Source organism: Mirounga leonina, unplaced genomic scaffold (assembly GCF_011800145.1).
Source record: "Mirounga leonina isolate KUSES-001 unplaced genomic scaffold, KU_Mleo_1.0 Mir_153, whole genome shotgun sequence".
Classification (NCBI taxonomy): domain Eukaryota; kingdom Metazoa; phylum Chordata; class Mammalia; order Carnivora; family Phocidae; genus Mirounga; species Mirounga leonina.
The window spans coordinates 10,806,227-10,824,617 of record NW_023270387.1 but is presented as its reverse complement, the minus strand read 5'-3'; the positions used below and the strand labels follow the sequence as shown (position 1 = coordinate 10,824,617).

At 39.7% G+C, this 18,391-nt stretch overlaps 1 protein-coding gene across 2 annotated transcripts; it reads right to left on the bottom strand.

Moving 5' to 3' along the window:
- Positions 1-3,969: 3,969 nt before the first annotated feature.
- REXO2 (RNA exonuclease 2) lies at positions 3,970-18,008 on the bottom strand. 2 transcript variants are annotated; one of them, XM_035008987.1, is made up of 7 exons: positions 17,795-18,006; positions 16,743-16,826; positions 13,855-13,932; positions 13,149-13,260; positions 11,697-11,805; positions 10,277-10,330; positions 3,970-8,190 (listed from the first exon to the last, which is right to left on the bottom strand). In XM_035008987.1, the coding sequence occupies exons 1-7, from the start codon at positions 17,939-17,941 to the stop codon at positions 8,061-8,063; spliced, it is 714 nt and encodes a 237-aa protein (XP_034864878.1). In that variant the 5' UTR covers positions 17,942-18,006; the 3' UTR covers positions 3,970-8,060. The 2 variants fall into 2 exon arrangements, with proteins under 2 accessions (XP_034864878.1, XP_034864879.1); XM_035008988.1 differs by lacking the exon at positions 16,743-16,826 and having other exon boundaries at positions 17,795-18,008.
- Positions 18,009-18,391: the final 383 nt, after the last annotated feature.

The following is an 18,391-nucleotide window of genomic DNA, read 5'->3' as shown; positions in this document are numbered from 1 at the left end:
TACAGTAGTGGCACAAAAAATAAACAGATCAATGGAAAAGGACAGAGAACCTAGAAATAAACTCACAATCATATAGTTAAATGAGGCAAGAATATACAACAGGGAAAAGACAGTCTTCAAAAACTGGTGTTGGGAAAATCGGACAGCTACATGCAAAAGAATGAAACTAGACCACTTTCTTACACCATGTACAAAAGTAAATTCAAAATGAATTAAATACCTACATGTGAGATGTGAAACCATAAAACTCCTAAAAGAAAACATAGGCAGTAACATATTTATATGTTTATAAAATATGTTATAACATATTTATATGTCGGCCTTGCAACATATTTAAGAATGTCTCCTCAGCACATGAAACAAAAGCAAAAATATTAGGACTACACCAAAATAAAAAGCTTTTGCAAAGGAAACCAACAACAAAAGGCAAACTACTGAATGGGAGACGGTATCTGCAAATGATATATCCAATTATGGGTTACTATCCAAAATACATAAAGAATTTTATATACATCTCCGGCTCAACACCAAAAAATGACACAATCCAATTAAAACATGAACAGAGCACCTCAACAGACATTTTTCCAAAGACATACTGGTAGCCAACAGACATGAAAAGATGCTCAACATCACTAATAAAGGAAATGCAAACCAAAACTACAATGAGACATCACCCATCTGTCAGAATGGGTAGCATCAAAAAGACAAGAAATAACAAGTATTGGCAAGGATGTAGAGAAAAGGATTCCTTCGTGTAGTGTCGGTGGGAATGAGAATTGGTACAACCACTGTGGAAAACAGAACAGAGGTTCCTCAAAAAATTACAAATAAAAATACCACATGATCCAGTAATTCTACTGGATCCCAAAGAAAATACCCCCCAAAAAGAAAATGCTAATTTGAAAAGATACATGCACTCCTATGTTTACTGCAACGTTATTTACAATAGCCAAGATATGGAAGCAGCCCAAGTGTCCAATGACTGACGAATGGATAAAGAGGTGGTATATTTATACAATGTAATATTACTCAACCATAAAAAAGAATGAGATCTTGCCATCTGCAAAAACACAGATGGACCTAGAGGGCATTATGCTAAGTGAAATAAGTTAGAGAAAGACAAATACCGTGTGATTTCATGTATATATGCAATCTAAACAACAAAATAAACCAAAAAACAGACTCTTAAATACAGAGAACAAAGTGATGGTTGTCAGAGGTGAGTTGGGTGGGGGGATAGGCAAAATAGATAAAGGCGATTAAGAGGTACAAACTTCCAGTTATATAGTAAGTCCGGTAGATGAAATGTACAGCATAGGGAATATAGTCAATAATATTGTAATAACACTACGTGGTGACAGATCGTGACTACACTCATGGTGAGCACTGAGTGATGTATTGTGGAATCGCTATGTTGTACACCTGAAACTAACATAACATTGTATGCCAACTATACTTCATAAGCAAACAGCACATCAGAATCTTCAAAAAATGTATCAAAATAAGTGAAAATAAATTTTTAGTCATAAAACTGTTATTTTCTATCAACTAAATACTATCTAATTTAATTCTCCAGAACTATGGAGATCTGCTATCCCATTTATGTAATTTATCTATTTTCAAAGAAGAAAACCCCAAAGCATGGACCATTCTCTCACTTAATTTTAGAACCATTTTTATCATGATCTCTATCACTGCATTTCCAAGGGTCTTTCAGGAGCTCAGTATTTAAAAGGATTTGTCATTCTTTTCTCAAAAGCCAGTATTATTCGTAGGAAACACTTACCTATATTCTTCAAACATAAACTAGATTTGGGATTTAATTCGGGTGGCTTTTTTTTTTTTTTTAATTTTCAGGCTTTATCTGAAACTCAAAAATAATTTTAAAACTCGTACCTGCCCCCTCTCCCCACCCATCCTCAGAAAGCCAGTGTTCATGCAAAAACAGTTTCAGAATGTCAAAATTGGAAAAACAAAGTTTCAAATAACCAAGGAATCCACAGCATTCTTAGAATCACCTGGAAAGACTGTACAGGGTCAACAATGGTATAAAACACATGGACAAAGCATCTTGCTTTGATGCTCTGACCATTAACACATCACACAATTTCATCTCAACTACACCACTGCAAGGCTTTTTTGCATATCTTCCAACTCCTCTCATTTAATAATTGTCAAAAAAGATTTATTTGGGTAGGATAGAATATACCTTCTTTCTCTCCTCTCCCAGGAGTGTTTTGGAGAGATGTCCCATCCCAAGTATAAATATACCAGTGATTCCCAAACTCCAGTCTAGTAACTGATAGAGGCCCAGGATTAAGATGGTATGTTTTTTAAATCAACCTGAAATGCAGTGAAAATAAGGACACAACTGGATTTTTCACAAAACTAAATGTATTCCATTTAAAGTACCTGTTCCTCATTCTGAAATTATGTTCCATTATTTTTTAAGATTTTATATGAGAGTGCGAGAGAGAAATCAGAGAGAGGGAGAAGCAGGCTCCCTGCTGAGCAGGGAGCCCGACACGGGGCCAGACCCCAGGACTCTGGGATCTTGACCTGAGCCAAAGGCAGACACTTAACTGACTAAGCCACCCAGGCGCCCCTTTGTTATGTTTTAAAATGCCTTTTCTCTTCTGAAATGGCGACAGAAGATGGTATTTTTAACATCCTTATCTGGCAAAATAAACATTGGCAATCTCTAGAGAGTATCCAAATAACTTAACATTTTTATTATTTATAAAACCCAAAGCTGTGGAAAACTAATACTGATAGAGGAAGAAACAAGTTTTTCTATAAAAGCAGGCCCTGAAGCATGTCAGGCCAACCCCCATATTTCTGGAAGCTTATGTTGAACATGTAGTTAAAACAAGAGCTCCTTTCCTCCTATCCCACTCTAGGAACAGCTAGGAATTCCCTTCACAGTGTCCCTCGTATCTGTCCTGCTTTTCTTCTGACTTGGCTTTCTGCTAGTTATCAAATGTGAATATAAAAATGATGGGGCAATCATGTTGACATATTTCGCAAAGCACTGTAATGACAGAATAAGAAGGTACAAGGTAGAATGAAATACTTTAGAACCCTTGAATAGTAAAGATGAATGTATAAAAAAATTAACGGGGGGGGGGGGTGCCTGGGTGACTCAGTTAGCCGTCTGCCTTCAGCTCAGGTCATGATCCTGGAGTCCTGGGATTGAGCCCTGTGTCGGGCTCCCTGCTCAGCGGGGAGCCTGCTTCTCCCTCTGCTCCTCCTCCTCCCCGCTCATGTTCTCTAATAAATAAAATTTAAAAAAAAAAAATGACATGGACAGAGGAAGTATAACCACGAAGAGTCAAATATTTACTACATAAGGTCTCTAACTTAACAGCGGATTCTATTACCTACTAGAGAGAGCTGGTGAAGTAGAATGGAAAATGGAGAGGTTTTCCCACAGAAGCAAAACAGACCTGGATGCCAGGGCAGCCTTCATGAGCCAGCTAACCCAGATGGTGCAGGAAGTACACCTAATGCAGAAATCAGAAGCATCTCTCATGGGACTAAATTTAAAGGCAGGAAGAAGGCTGGATGCTCCCAAAGGATATTTGTTAAATTTCCTTTGTCTGTAAGTAAAACCAGTCATTCCTTATACCACTTTGATGCCGACATAAGAGAAGGATGCTCCCAAAGGATATTTGTTAAATTTCCTTTGTCTGTAAGTAAAACTAGTCATTCCTTATACCACTTTGATGCCAACATAAGAGAAAGCAGCTCCCTAAATTCTCCACCTCCTCCTATTCCAAACTGGGAAACAGAAGATCTTCTTCCCAAGGGTACAAGCAAGCATCCACAAGTTCAGCTCCTCCAGGCCGGCTTTCATTTACACATTCGTCCTAAGACAGGATCATTCTGAAAATGGGTTGTGTCAAATTATGCATCCTTTTTTTGTGTGTGGTAAAATATACCTAAAATTTACCATTTTTGCCATTTTAAGTGCAGTGAGTTCAGTGGCACTAAGTACAGTTGACCCCTTGAACAACACATGCTTGAACCGCATGGGTCCACGTGTATGTGGATTTTTTTTTCAATAAACATGTGGGAAAAATTTTGGAGATTTGCGACAATTTGAAGTAACTCACAGACGAGCTGCATAGCCTGGAAATATGGAAAAAACTAAGAAAAGGTTAGGTATGTCACAAATGCACAAAATATATGTAGATACTTCTTTAACATTTACTACCATAAAATATATACAAATCGATTATAAGAAGTTACAATTTACCAAAACTTACACAAACACAACAGGTCATACCCTGCACCGTTCATAGTTGAGAGAAATGTAAGCGAATATGAAGATGCAGTATTAAATCACAACTGCATAAACTGTACTACCGTAATAATTTCACAGCCACCACCTGTTGCTACTGCAGTGAGCTCAAGTGTTGCGAATACCCACTTAAAATGCTGGGTGGCGCAAATCATCCCCGCATGAGCACTGCACGGAAAAGTGATCTCTAGAGATTCTATTAATAAAGTTTCAGAGCAGAAAAGTTACATATGCAGATTTTGCACAGGGGGATCGGTGCCCCAACCCCCATGTTGTTCAAGGGTTAGCTGTACAAGTCACACAGCTGTGCACCCCAAATTATGCAAACTCTCGTGGGTCCCCAAAGATTCTGCAGGCTGTTTATGGTAGGTTTTCATTTGCACAAGAGCATATTTTTGCTCCACATTCCCTGAATCTTTCCATTTTCTAGGGCTTATTCCTGAATGAGAGACTCCTGTTTTCTGTACCGTAGAATACCAGTGGTATTACAACCCAGGTGCAAAACGATACTGATTAAATTCCCCCGGACACCAAGTTAAAGCTCCGGTCAGATGCACTCGACAAGTCAGTTATGAAAGCAACTATTACATCTGTCTACATTTTAGTGAAATGAAGATTTATAATCCCTTCTTTTTAGCAGCCTTTGAGATAGCCGACATACAGAAATTATATATTTAAGGGGCACAACTTAATGTTTTTATATATATGTATACATTGTGGGGAAAAAAAATCAAGCTAAATAAATATCCATACATAGTTACCCTTGTGTGTGTGTGTTAAGTAGATTTAAGACCTGTCCTCTTAGAAAATTTCAAGTACTCCTCTACTCAGCAGAAAAGACTCAACTAAGGAGAAACTCTTCATTTCCATGAGCGCTGTGGCTGTGGTATAATTGGGAGCCGCATAAAATTAAAAGGCTTTGGTCAAATAACCCAAACTCAGTACTCACAACAGATAGCATGTAGCGAAGTCCAGAGCATTAATAGTTTTTGCCTCATCAAAAGATACAGAATATAACAGCCTTTGCTTTCATCAATCTGCTACAGATGGCTTATCTTAACAACCAATTTTCCACTGTCCCTGCTGCTGCTTAATTTTTCAAGACGTAAACGCCTGAGTGTACCTAGGACTGTCATGCGCTATCACAAGGCAATCAATATGTCAAAATTTATTTAATGACAAAATTGCACTTGAACATTACAACTAGCTATTCTTACCTTTTTTCTGTAAGGCTTACATATATAATACCACCACTTTTGTCAAAGGAAACTATCGATTTCCCTTTGAATTTGTTGGCTCGTTTATTAATAAAGAGATCTATTGTTTTGTAAATGAAAAAACACAGGGGTCTCAGGCTCCATCCTTATCTGCTCTGGCTAAGCTACTGGAAAAAAAGGGGTCTTTCTTGCCCACACACTCACTGTCATGGCAAGATTACCATGAGCACTCAAGGAATGCTGACTGGAGACTATCATCACTGTACTAATTCATTCACCTTATGAGTTTAATTCAGGGGAAATATACCTGGATAATCCTATGAATATAGCTTGCAGGATAATTACAGCACAGCCAGAAGAACCACCAAATGAAAAGCTCTCGGGAGTGCTGGAACAGCAAGCTCTACTAAACAAACATACTGATCATTCTTAAGGCTGTAGTTATATTTAAACCAATTTGCATGGCAGTTCATTTCACAGAAATTACTTCATGGCTTCAGGAATCCCCTGTGAAATCAGTTACCAGCACTACCAATTTTTTTTTTTTTTAAAGCAGACTAATAAATAATGAACTGATCACTGAACCATCATGTCTTCATACAGACCTGCCATCAGACCAGATTTGCTTATTTCACAGGTTGCCAATTATCTTGCTAAAAATTAACACGTACTCCATCAGGGGATATTGCTCCATTAGGAAGATAAGGAATAGAGGATTAAATCAGTGAGCAGGTCATTCATGGGACGGGAGATTTAAAATGAACACCAGGAGCTAAAATTCTTAAGAAAACTAAACAGTGGGGCTCAAACCATTAACCTGATGAATACACAGGCCAGCTGTAGGGGAGAACCCCTGCAGCATTAACAGTAGCATCCGCTTCCTTGGAACCTTTCTCAAGCCCAGTGTTTTCCTATCTATTCTCGCATTAGAATTTATGACATTCCTGAGAGCCGAGTAAGGACGAAGATTATCTTGCCAAATTTTAGGTGGAAGCACTAAGTCAGGTCAAAGTCACACTGGCAGTGAAACAATCTTCAGCAACATATAGTCAGTCACAGGCCATTAAGTGAACATGGATTTAAAATAATGCCCCAGCCACCACAGCGAATCAATCATAGCACCATTTCCCAGAGATCCTGGACTGAACGAATCCACTCTCACTGCACATTAGTTATCACAACAGGGTGCTCACTGTGTACCAAGCACTGAGCTCAGAACTACATGGGAAGCATTTCATTCTAACATTATTAAGTCAGGTACCATCATCCTCGTTTTATAAATAAGAAACTTGAGGCTTAGAGAAGTGAACTTGGCAGAGCAACTCAGAAGGTCTCAAAGCTCAGATCTGAAGCCAGAGTTTGATTCAAGAGCCCTGTCCTCGACTAGGATACAATCCTGTCTTCCAAACCACTGACGATGTCACATGAGCTAAAACCCATGCAACTCCAGACAGCAGAAAGAACACTGGTCAGAAAACTCAGCAGACTTATGTTTCTTCAGCTTACACTTAACTATACTTACGAATTTGAGCCTTAATTGACTCATTTGGAAAAAGCTCAAGTCTTTCTCCACTCACGTGGTTGTTGCAAAGCTAAAACAACTTAGTACATAAAATTATGATAATTCTGATCTACAGTCTAGTGACTTTTGTATCTGCAACTCTCGCACACTAGGATCACACTGCTATGTTCATATAATGGCCATAATGGGCTGAGGAATGCAATTTGAGATCCAGTGGTTCTCTAGGACAGGCAGAAGCCCCCTACGGGCCTTCCCAATTCTGACTTCTTGTCTTAAGAGGACATTTGTCAGAATGAGTTGTGTTCCACAGGCAGATTATTCTAATACACCCTCTGGCTTACAGAGCATTACACCTTGGGCAGCCAACGTTTTATAAAATGAGCACAGTGATAGCGTAACACATAATATCTCTTCAAGAAACCTTACTTACAGAATCCCTCTATGATGACGGACTTGAATTTCTTGGGTGCAGTGAAAAGTAGCCATTCCAGAGCTCTGTGAGTTTGATAACAATGAGCCCAGATTTGCCCCAGTTATTTTATTCTTGATGTATAAAGCAAAACAGAGCAAGTTCACCTGCTGTTTAACATACGAAAAGTTAACCCATCCCTGATGTCATCGTGAGAATTTAAACATTAGCCATGCCACTGAGAAAAAAGCCACCATTTCAAACTACTAAATAGATGGTACAAAAACATTTGCATTTCAATAGAACTAGCTTTATTATTATTATTATTATTATTTTAAACAAAAGAAATGGTCTAAAAGCAAATGCAGGTATGTACCGAGGGATGGACATGACCTGGTACTTACAGAAGAGCTGCTGTGCCATAAATGAAAACAGAATGTTAGGGGAAAAATGGTATTTCAGGTGTTGTCTGCTTGAATAATCTGGAGACGCAAGTTAACTGAGAGAAGGTGCTGTGCCAAGCAATCAGCAGGAACAAAAAACAAAACCAAACACAACCACCAGCAGCTGCTTCCCAAGAACTATGTGCTGACAGCATGAGAACTGCCATCAACTCACAGTCTTCTCATTTTCCCCGTTTTCTATAATTTTCCTCTTCTTTTCATCTGTTTTCTTCTTGAAGATGTTATTTCGGTAAAACTGAAGTTCTCTGATGCTTTCGCTAATGTCATCGAGCGCCCTACGAGCAAACACATCATACTGAATTGAAATGTCCACGGAGGAAGTAAGCAATCGACAACGCAGCTTCTTACAAGTAACAACAGGTATGACTGCAAATGCCACTGACACCATCAAGAGGAGGAACATTCCAATAAAGCAAATTTAAGTACTTTGTTGAAAAAAAAAAGTCGGATTAAAAAAAATTTCCTAAAATATATCAGATTACAAAGTCTCCTAAACTGTCCTATAAGATGGTGAAGTGTTCCACGGAAAAAAAGAATTCCAGGGCTAAGTGAGTTTAGGAAAAACTAGATCAAGCATTCCTTTCCTGAACTTATTTACTAATGTGTACTGTGAATTTCCAAGGGGAGGCTGTACTAGGCACACAGTAGTTCTAAAACTTAACCACATGTGTGGAATAATCATTAACAGCTCATGGAACAGAGTTTGGGAAACACTGTGCGATACTTAGAGACATCCCTATACAAAATATACTGACCTGCTCAAACAGGACTCATGACTCAGTCATAATAAACACTGATCATCAGACAGTACCTAACCATAACAGAGGATCTACCTCCTCTCTGGTAGAGATTTGTGCTACCATCAGCTACAACACCCTCTCTTCTCCAAAATGCTCTCATCTGTTGTAGTCTGAGAAATCAAGTAACCGAGATTACGAGACCTGTGTGCAGGCCAATCAGTAAGCTCTGAATGATAAGCCAAGGGCTTCTTCTAGAGAATAAACCGGACAAATGTTCATGCGAGAATTTTACGATGGTTATTGTTGTGGCTAAAACGACAGTTTTGCTTTCTTCCCTGGTATTGGATATGTGGTGGAGAGCAGACTAAATCAAGGTACACAACATCTTACCTACAACACTTCAATCCAAAAACATCTGAAAATCCAAAGTACTTTTGTGACTCGCTCTGTAGCAAAACCTGATCAATCTTGACATGGGGCTCTTTATACTCATCAGTTATGCCATTTGGTGTGCATGTCCGTACATTTCGCTGCAGAAACATCCATGTGTTTGACCATGGGATGCTTCTTCAGACCTTCTAAGGCATGTTATATAACGGTAAATACCACAAATACACTACTACCTTTCTAAAGCTTGAAAATTTCCCAAATCCGAAAGACATCAAACCCTAATTATTTCAGATAAGGTATTCTAAACCTGTATTCTGCTGTGGTCCGTGCAATTCCCCTGCAAAGAAACACTAGCATGCCAGGCTCCTTATAGCAGGGACTCGGTCTTTCTGTTTGCCTAGAACTGTGCACGTAGGCACTCAGCAAAGGGATGAACTCAAGGCTGCCCTTAGAAGTCAGCTGCTAGGGGCGTCTGGGTGGCTCAGTTGGTTAAGCAACTGCCTTTGGCTCAGGTCATGATCCTGGAGTCCCAGGATCGAGTCCCACATTGGGCTTCCTGCTCAACAGGGAGTCTGCTTCTCCCTCTGACCCTCCCCCCTCTCATGAGCTCTCTCTCTCTCAAATAAATAAATAAAATCTTAAAAAAAAAAAAAAAAAAAGAAGTCAGCTGCTAAATCCTCAACCGAGTTTTATGGTTCCTCCTGAATGATGATAAAATTAAAAAAAAAAAAAAAAAAGAAAGTAAAAGAGCCAGTACAGGACACTGGATAAACAAAATCTTCAAATTTCTTGTGTACCTGTGTCTAAGTCTGCAGACTTAATAGAAAGGATCTGAAACACTCAAAAGTGTCAAAGTTAGGCTAACTATGTTATATAACTGTCCACAAAGTGTTCTAATTAATTTTAAGTGGCTACAAGTATTCTTATCCTTGCTGGGAAGAATATCAATACTGCTCATTACTAGAAAGATTACAGACTGTTTCATCATACCTACAAACTAAGCTATCTTTTAGTGTTAAAAGGTGCTATCCATCTCAGAAAGGACTACTAGAATCCTGACGAGAATTCCTAATAATCTTAGCAAAAAGAAAAAAAAAATATTTATGCTAGTTGACCTTTGTTTTTCCCCCCAAGAAAAAAGAGTAGAGAACAGACAGTATTTTAAGCAGTCAGGAATTTGGGGGTTATATGTGTGTCAGATTGCCAAGTGCTTGGAAGGACCCAAACTTACCTGTGAGAAGCAGCCTTCTTTGGCGCAAATTCATATTCTTCTGGATACCAGCGTCTACACACAGCAAAAATGGAACTCTCAAAGGAAACTGTCTCAAATATACTGGATAATTACCTCCTTCCAGTCATTTATTAACACTGAAAAAGGCATTTGGGTTGTGACTATCAAGATGCTTCCTTGCCTGGGACTCTCTTTTCCACCCTCTCTTCACCCTAGATATTCTCTTTAGGCAAGCTCACCCATATCTACGATTCCTAGATTCATTCCATTCCAGCCGTCTCCTAATTTGTCATGGATAGCCAACCACCTGCTGGACATCTCCACCTACAAATCCATTAGACACTTCTAATCAACATATATAAAACTACACTTATCCTCAAGACCTCCCTTCTCCCATCCACCAAATCTGCATTTGCTCCTATTTTCCCCTTTATCTTTGAACAATTCCATCATCTGCCTACCTGCCCAAACCAGGAACACTAGAATTGCTTTAGAGATCTTCCTTTCCCTCACTCCCCCATTCAAGCATTCCATACCATGCCGAGAGATGTCGCAGATGGGACATTCTCCGCACCCTTCTCTGCCACCCAAATGCCATGTCCCTAGCTCATTCTTCCCTCAAAATAAGGCAAAAATCTCCTTTCTTATCTCCCTTTTCTTGCCACCTTATAATCAGAATGACCTAATCGTATCACTCATTGCTCTACTTACACTTTTTGAAAGGAACCCATCCCTATGTTAACCAACTCAGCCCACCACACAAGCCCTTCACAATTTGGCCTCACCTCCCACCTTTTGCAAACTGCATGCTTGGCACTCCGGCATTGATGAACTATTTGTAATTCCCTTATCTTCCTGAGCCCTCATTTCTTCATACTTCTGCCCATTCTCTGGAATCCTCCTACCTCATTTAAATGCCAGGAAAACATCCAACTCCTCTTTACATCTCAACTTAAATCTCCTAGGTAAAGCTTTCCCCAACTTCCCATTCTTCACTCCAACAGCTAGGGGCTCCTTCCCCCTGGTGCCCTCAATATTCAATATGCACATTTCCATTACAGAAGTCATCATACAGTATATGAGTCAGGTGTGTTTTTTACACATCTCTCAACCCACTAGATTCTATGCTATTTCAAGGCTTTTCATCTGTTACGTTCCCAGCACATAGGCCAATGCCTGGCACATAATGGTGTTCAATAAATTTTCTGGACTAATGAAATTTATACAGAAGATTTTCGACATTGTTTCGATTTCTCACCAGTCCAGAATCAACTAAGGACCTGTCCAAGTGAGAAAGGGATGAAGTTATGCACCCACCTGGCTCCCGCAGTTCTATCGTTCTATTCAATTACTTTCCACAAATTCTCAATTAAAACATGCTAAATGAGGCAATTTAATGGATCCTAAATATAGCCCTTACCTGCACAGTTCTTTAACAGTGCTCACATCAATTATTCTATAATGAAGATGTTTCATGAACTGGGGCATGTATTTGTCAAGAAACTTCTTATCTGCATGAACTGAATTTCCTAGAAAGACACGAAGCATACTGCATCTGTGTATTTCTAGCAATATACAACAGGATACAAAAATTCATTAACTGGTATTGAAATGGAGAGGATTTTTTTTTTTTTTAAGTCAAACAATTCCTAAAAGCATCTAAATCAGGTTTGAGTGCATTTGATTATGTTACAAGTATAGACTTCTGAGTAGTCAGTCTAGCTCATAATAAATTTATAAACAGCCTCTCTATGGAAAAAAGGATAAATCTACCATTCCACATACTTAAAATAATGCACAAATCTATTTGTTACTTTTTCAGATCATATCAGATGTGCAAATTTTCTCCCAGTGTCATGAAAGCCACACTATTAACACTAAAAACTTAACTGAACCACATTAAGTAAATAAAGCTTTATTCACATTCCAATTTTAACAAATCATATCCATATTCATGTTTCCATACAGTAATTTATATTAAAAACACTAAATTTTAAATAAGTACTTTAAAACAGACAGCAGCCACACTAACTAGAGGGAAAATATATATACAACATATACTCTAATACTTAATGTCAAAACTTTTTTTTTAATGAAATTTAAGGAAAGTGTAGGTTATCATATCAATTTACATATACAAATGCAAATACACCTCCACAGACCATTAACTCCTCTGACAATGGCAGGACTTTCAAAATCCTAGTAGAACTGGCCCGGTTTCTTTAAGAAGTCAATGTCACACAGGGAAAAAGAAAAAAAAAAAAAAAAAGGTGGACATTTTAGATTAAGAGACTAAAGAGACAATAATAACCAAATGAAATGCATGAGTCTTGACTGAGTGCTGGTTCAAAAACAATTAGACATTTTGCACGTGGACTAGATGTCAAATGATATTACTGAATTATTTTTAATTACCTTAAATGTGAAAATGATACTGTGGCTACATAAGAAAATGTCCTTATTCTTAGGAAATGCTTGATGAAGTATTTAGAAATGAGGTGTCAAAACGCCTACAATTTACTTTCAAATGTCCGACAAAAAAACAGACAGGTAAAACAAACATGGCGCAAGGTTAAACCATTCATTACCAAATCCAACTTTCCTGTACGTGTTGAAATTTTCCCATAATAAAAGTATGAAGGAAAATTTTACTGAATGAGTCTATGTACCCCAGATCCCATGTTGGGTTTCAGGGCAGTTTCCCAATACTCATAAATTATACAAGGAAACTTGAACAGAAAATTAAGATGTATAATCCAAGTCAGGGTAAGTGGAAGGCATGATGGTCTTAGTTGATCTTTCTGGAACTGCAGTCTCTTGAACCACTACAATAGAAGACTATCTACAAGGTATTCATAGGATTGGATTTTACCTGCAAGCGGACAGAGCCCCGGAGGAGTCTGCTGTCGTACAAAGGACAGAAATTCATACTCTGCCTGCTGCAATGTCATTGTACTCTCCTTCACTGCCTTGGTTAGACCAGACTGCAAGAGAGAATCCCCAGCCCCCACCAGAAACACATCAAGTCAGTTTTCAAAGGCATCCAGAAATGAAACTTCACTGCTAAAATGGGCAAATACAACCATAGATGGACCATTTATAAAGCTCAAGTTCACAATGAAACTGCCATCTTTGCTCTGATTTTTTCTTAAAGAATCCAGGTCAAATAAGCTATGTTCCTGATTGTTAATAGCATTTCCACACAGTCAAAAAAAGATGGTGCTCAAAGTCCAAGCTCTGGGAAGAAACAACTATTAACAGGAAAACAGTATTCCCCCTTTTCTGAAAGTTGATGTCTAACCTTATCCAAAAGACTGATTTGAGCAATACTTGACAATCCGCAATGCGTTCGCGACAGACTGAATGCAGGAGAGGAAAAAAGAGAACATTCAGGAGATGATCTCGAGAGGTCCCAAAGATGACAGGTAAACAAGCAAGCAGTCTCCCAGGCTTGCCAAGCAATCTTCCTCTAACCCTTTTTAGAATCCCATCCAACAATGGTATAGGATTCAGATGTGGGAGCAACACGCTTGTTACTGATCCCCAGAGCAGCACTCCTGTTATTTTGGTAATGTTACCTTCCCATGATGCTCCTTACACCAATCTGACATGCTGTCCAGTAACTCATCTGGCTGTTTTATAATCAGGTTAGGACCCTGTGGATGGGAAAAGCCATTAGTCATCCAGAATTGACAGGGATAACCGTGGTTTCTGAGGTAAAGTTTACGCTGCTGTCAGGATTCAATAGATAGATAGCAGAGAAAGAGATGAGGGCCCTTTGTTATCTCTGTAAGTGGTCCTTATTCATTCCAGCACTGTTTACAATGGCTAAAAGGAATGCATACATGCACGTGCACACACGCATGCACACACACCTCTGGAAAGTGAAATGCCTAACAGAGGACATTGGTTGTCTATCAAGGATCAGCAAACTATAGCCCCAGCCTTTGGCTTTTTTTTTTTTTTTTTTTTTTTTTATCCAGCAAGCTAAGAATAATTTTTACATTTGTAGAGTTATAAAACAAACATGTGACAGGTATGTGAAACTCCAAATGTAAAATATTTACTATTCGGTCTTTTTTCAGAAAGAGCCTGCCAACCTCTAACTAGGGAGTTCATTTTGGAAAGTGTCTATATTGCCAAGTGAAAAAAGCAAACTGCAGAACGGTATATATGTGCATGTGATTTCGTGTACACGTGTTTAAATAAAAAAACATACATTTATATATGCATACAAAATACCAAGAAAATATACAAACTTTGGGGAATAGGATGCAGCAGGAGAACAGGGCAAAAAAACCCAGCTTTCTACACACACACTTTGGATAAAGTTATACTGTTTCATGTTAACAATATTTTTGTATCAAAAGGTTAAAAAGGTAACTGGCAACATTTGGAAAAAGAAAAAAAAAGTAACACGTGGCTCTCAAATCCTCCACTCAACAGAAAACTGAACTTCTGAGTGTCTCAGACAGAGTCCCAGCAGTCACAGAAGCCTGACTTGTGGCATTAAAGTAAGTCTTCATGGGTATAGTTTCTCCTGTACGATGGCGATAACAAACTGCCCCCCCCCAACAGAATGTTTAACATAGGATAAAAGAAATTATAGATATCAAAGTTCTTTGAACTTTTGGAAGTATTCTATGAATCCAAGGTATTATTACTACTAAGGTGGTAAAAATAATTTGCGATCACTGAGAGGAATGACTAGAATTTGACTATTTGACATCTTAAAACTAACAGGGAGTTTCAGCCAAATAAGAAAATTGGTAAAGGCAATCCCCAAGAAGCAAAAAATTTGTTCTGATTAGTTTTTTAAAAAAACAAAAAACCTCATACTGTTAAAAAAAAATTTCAAAAAACCATGATGGGAAAAGCAAACTATTAATCTAAGGCTATCTAACTTATTTTAGGTCCCAGTTTGGCACACTGAACTACCTACAGAAAAATTTTCAGGGTAGGATGTTTACTCTTCTACCAGCATAAAACATTTTCCTCAGACTCATATACAAGAATAAAACATATTTTCCACAGAAAGGACACTTAAGAGCCCTGCGCATATTTTTTTTAACATTCTTATCCTCATCTGACTGAGTCTATTTACAAATGCCACACTCATCTGCAGCTGTGTGAATACAGACCCAAATTTCCTCCAGGGTACATATTAACTAACTGGTCCATTAAACTGTCAGTATTTCACATTATATCAACAGTCTAAAGGAAAAACTCTTCTTCAGCCAAGGGTAAGTAGGGCTCACAAAATAAAGACACTTCTCTTCCCTATTCATCCGTACTAAATTCCAAGTGACAGGAAAAAACAACCAAACCTAAAACACAGAACTTTATTTATATAATGTTAAAAAAAAAAAAAAAGGAAAAGAAAGGAGCTAGTTGTTATGATGCGAAATACAAAGTCTCATGATTCTCCTCCAGCTGATGTATCAAGTGGTACTCCAGGATGTATGCCCGGTACTCTACAAAAGTCACAATTCATCTATAAATACCTTCTCCTGTCCCTTACCTACCAAGATAAGTCTTACTGTGCATTTATGAAATCTATCCAGTGTCAGCAGCACATCACTCCTGCTCTCTGGGAATTGATTTTAACAGGACTTCCTTTTCCACAAACATCCCCACTGTGTTCCTATTCTAGAGTTTCTTATGGCCTCTGAAAATCCTGACAACACGAGACCGGGGACCAATTCCAGACCAGACGCCCTCACACACTTCTCAAATGCTTCATAAGTGGCCAAAAGGCAACAGGTGTGTTGTTTTGCTTAACGTTTCAGCTAAAAGCAGCATGTTAAAACCTTAATCATGCCCAATATATCAACAAGAGAGTATTCTGATTCTGCCTCAACAGGAATTCTAAAATCTTAATATAGATCTAGACAAGCACACATCCTAGTTGAGAAGGCAGAAACTGGACATAGAGAATCGAGTTAAAATTAAGGTGATGACATACAGATATTTTGGCCTGAGTCACTAATCCTGATGACACAACAGCTGGTTGTCTTATTGGTTAGAAGTACTTTACTCAAACCACCTGGGTTAAATTCCTGACTCTCCCAGTAATAAGCCAGGTGGCCTTGGGAAAATTACCCAATATCTCCATGCCAAAATGTCCTCTTCTATGAGTGCAACCACCTCCCTTATAGTTGTTGTAAGGACTAACAGTGTATACATGTAAAGCATTTAGAATTGTGGGAGGCACACAGTAAGGTCTCAGTAAACAGGGCATGTAGGTTTCTGTAATTTTTGGCATGGGTAACTGAAAAATAGCTAGACTGTGAGATAGACTACTTTGGTTCCAGAACCAACCCTACCATGACCTAGCATATTCCTTGGGAACTTAACCTATATGGACCTCAGTTTTCTTATTTTTTAAATAAGGAGATGGGGAAAAATGATTTAGATTTCTCATACACTCTAAAACAGTATGACTGTATTACGTGGCATCACCTACTTCAGCCAAAATGTTGAGATCAGAGTCAGTTATCAGACAGGCCATCTCAATAATCTGGTCCTTCTCAATGTCCAATCCTGTCATCTGCAACCAAAAATAAATATGTAACACACCAAACCATCTTTCTGGTCTATTTTACCCAATTTTATTGAACAGTCAAGCATATTCCATTTATATCCCATAGCCAGGATAAAAGAGACAACAATGCTTCTCTGGCAAGCCCCCAAGACACTAAATATGAGTCACTTATTCAGTGAATATTTACCAAGGGCCTGCTATATGTCAGGCACCCCAGTTCTACTGCAGGACAGATGCAAAGTCAGCAAAATTGAGTGCTGACAGCATTCAATTTGGTAAGAGACTACTCACATCACTGCATCTCTGCAGTTTACAAAGTTTTCATATTAATTACACCTCTTGATCTTCATCACAATCTAATGTAGAAAGCACTGTGATTAGCCCCATTTCATATATAAGAAAACTGAACTTCAACCGAGGCGGGGAGTCTTCAGCATGGGTATGGAAAACCTCGAGGGATCAGAACTGGGTTCTAGCCCCAACTCAGAACCTTAACAGCATGACCTCGAATGAGCTCAATCCTCTCTCTGGGCCTCGGTTTTCTCGTTTATGGAATAAGAGGTAAGGCTGAGTCATCTCCGGAGTCCCGTCCAGCTATAACCACCTAGGGTCCTGTTAAGACTGCGGAAGGAGAGTCTGGAGTCTAGCAAAGTCGCTGTCCCAACCCCCCACCCCCGTGACCCCAAACCCAGAGGAACCAAAGCGTTAGGGAGGTTTTCATCTGGGTGGAGGGGATGGGGGGGAGCCAGATGGACGACTCTTCCCTTTGGAAAACAAACCCCACAGCCCAGCACAGTCGCCAGCACCTACAGGACTCCAGCCTGCCGACCTGCCCCGCGCAGCACACAGCCCGGCGGCGCTCACATGCCACACCTGAGACCCAGAGACCCGCCGCTGTCCGCGGACAGGCTCAGCTACTCGGTCTACGCGCGGAACCTCACTCGCCTCCCCTCACCCCCGCCGACCGCACTCACCTCCAAGTCCACCCAAACCATCCGCTGAGCCATGCTCTCCCCGGCCGCCATGGCTGCGCCACCTTCGCGGACACCCCGCGACCCGAACTGCCCGCGACTCCCACCCACACCTCGCAACAGCCTGGAGCCCAGGGAGCCGCCTAGCATCGCCCGGCACGAGCCGCCACGGCCCCAGCCTCTCAGCCGGCGCTGGCGCAGGCGCGATGGTCGCTAAACGTCGCAAACCCGCGGGGAGGCGCAGGAGCGAAAACCACAAGCCCCAGCATCCTGTGCGCCAGCTGGCCCTGAGCAGCCCGGCTTAGCTGCCGAATGGGATGATGGGAGTTGGAGTCTCGCCCGGTGTTCCGACCGGTTTCCCCCACCCCCGCCACGTGTTTTCGGATGTTACTGGACGCGCATGTTTTTCGGAACTAAGTTTATTCGTTTCACAGAGTTATTTCCTGACTTTGGATTAGTTGCAAAGCGCCTAGTTGAGAAAGAAGTCTTACTTTCTTTGGTCAAAAAAGACCTGATTATTTATTATTTTTTATCTCTTTTGGTCCCCCCCCCCTTTTTTTTTTTACTTACCTGCCCCTCCACTCCCCACTGGGTATTTTT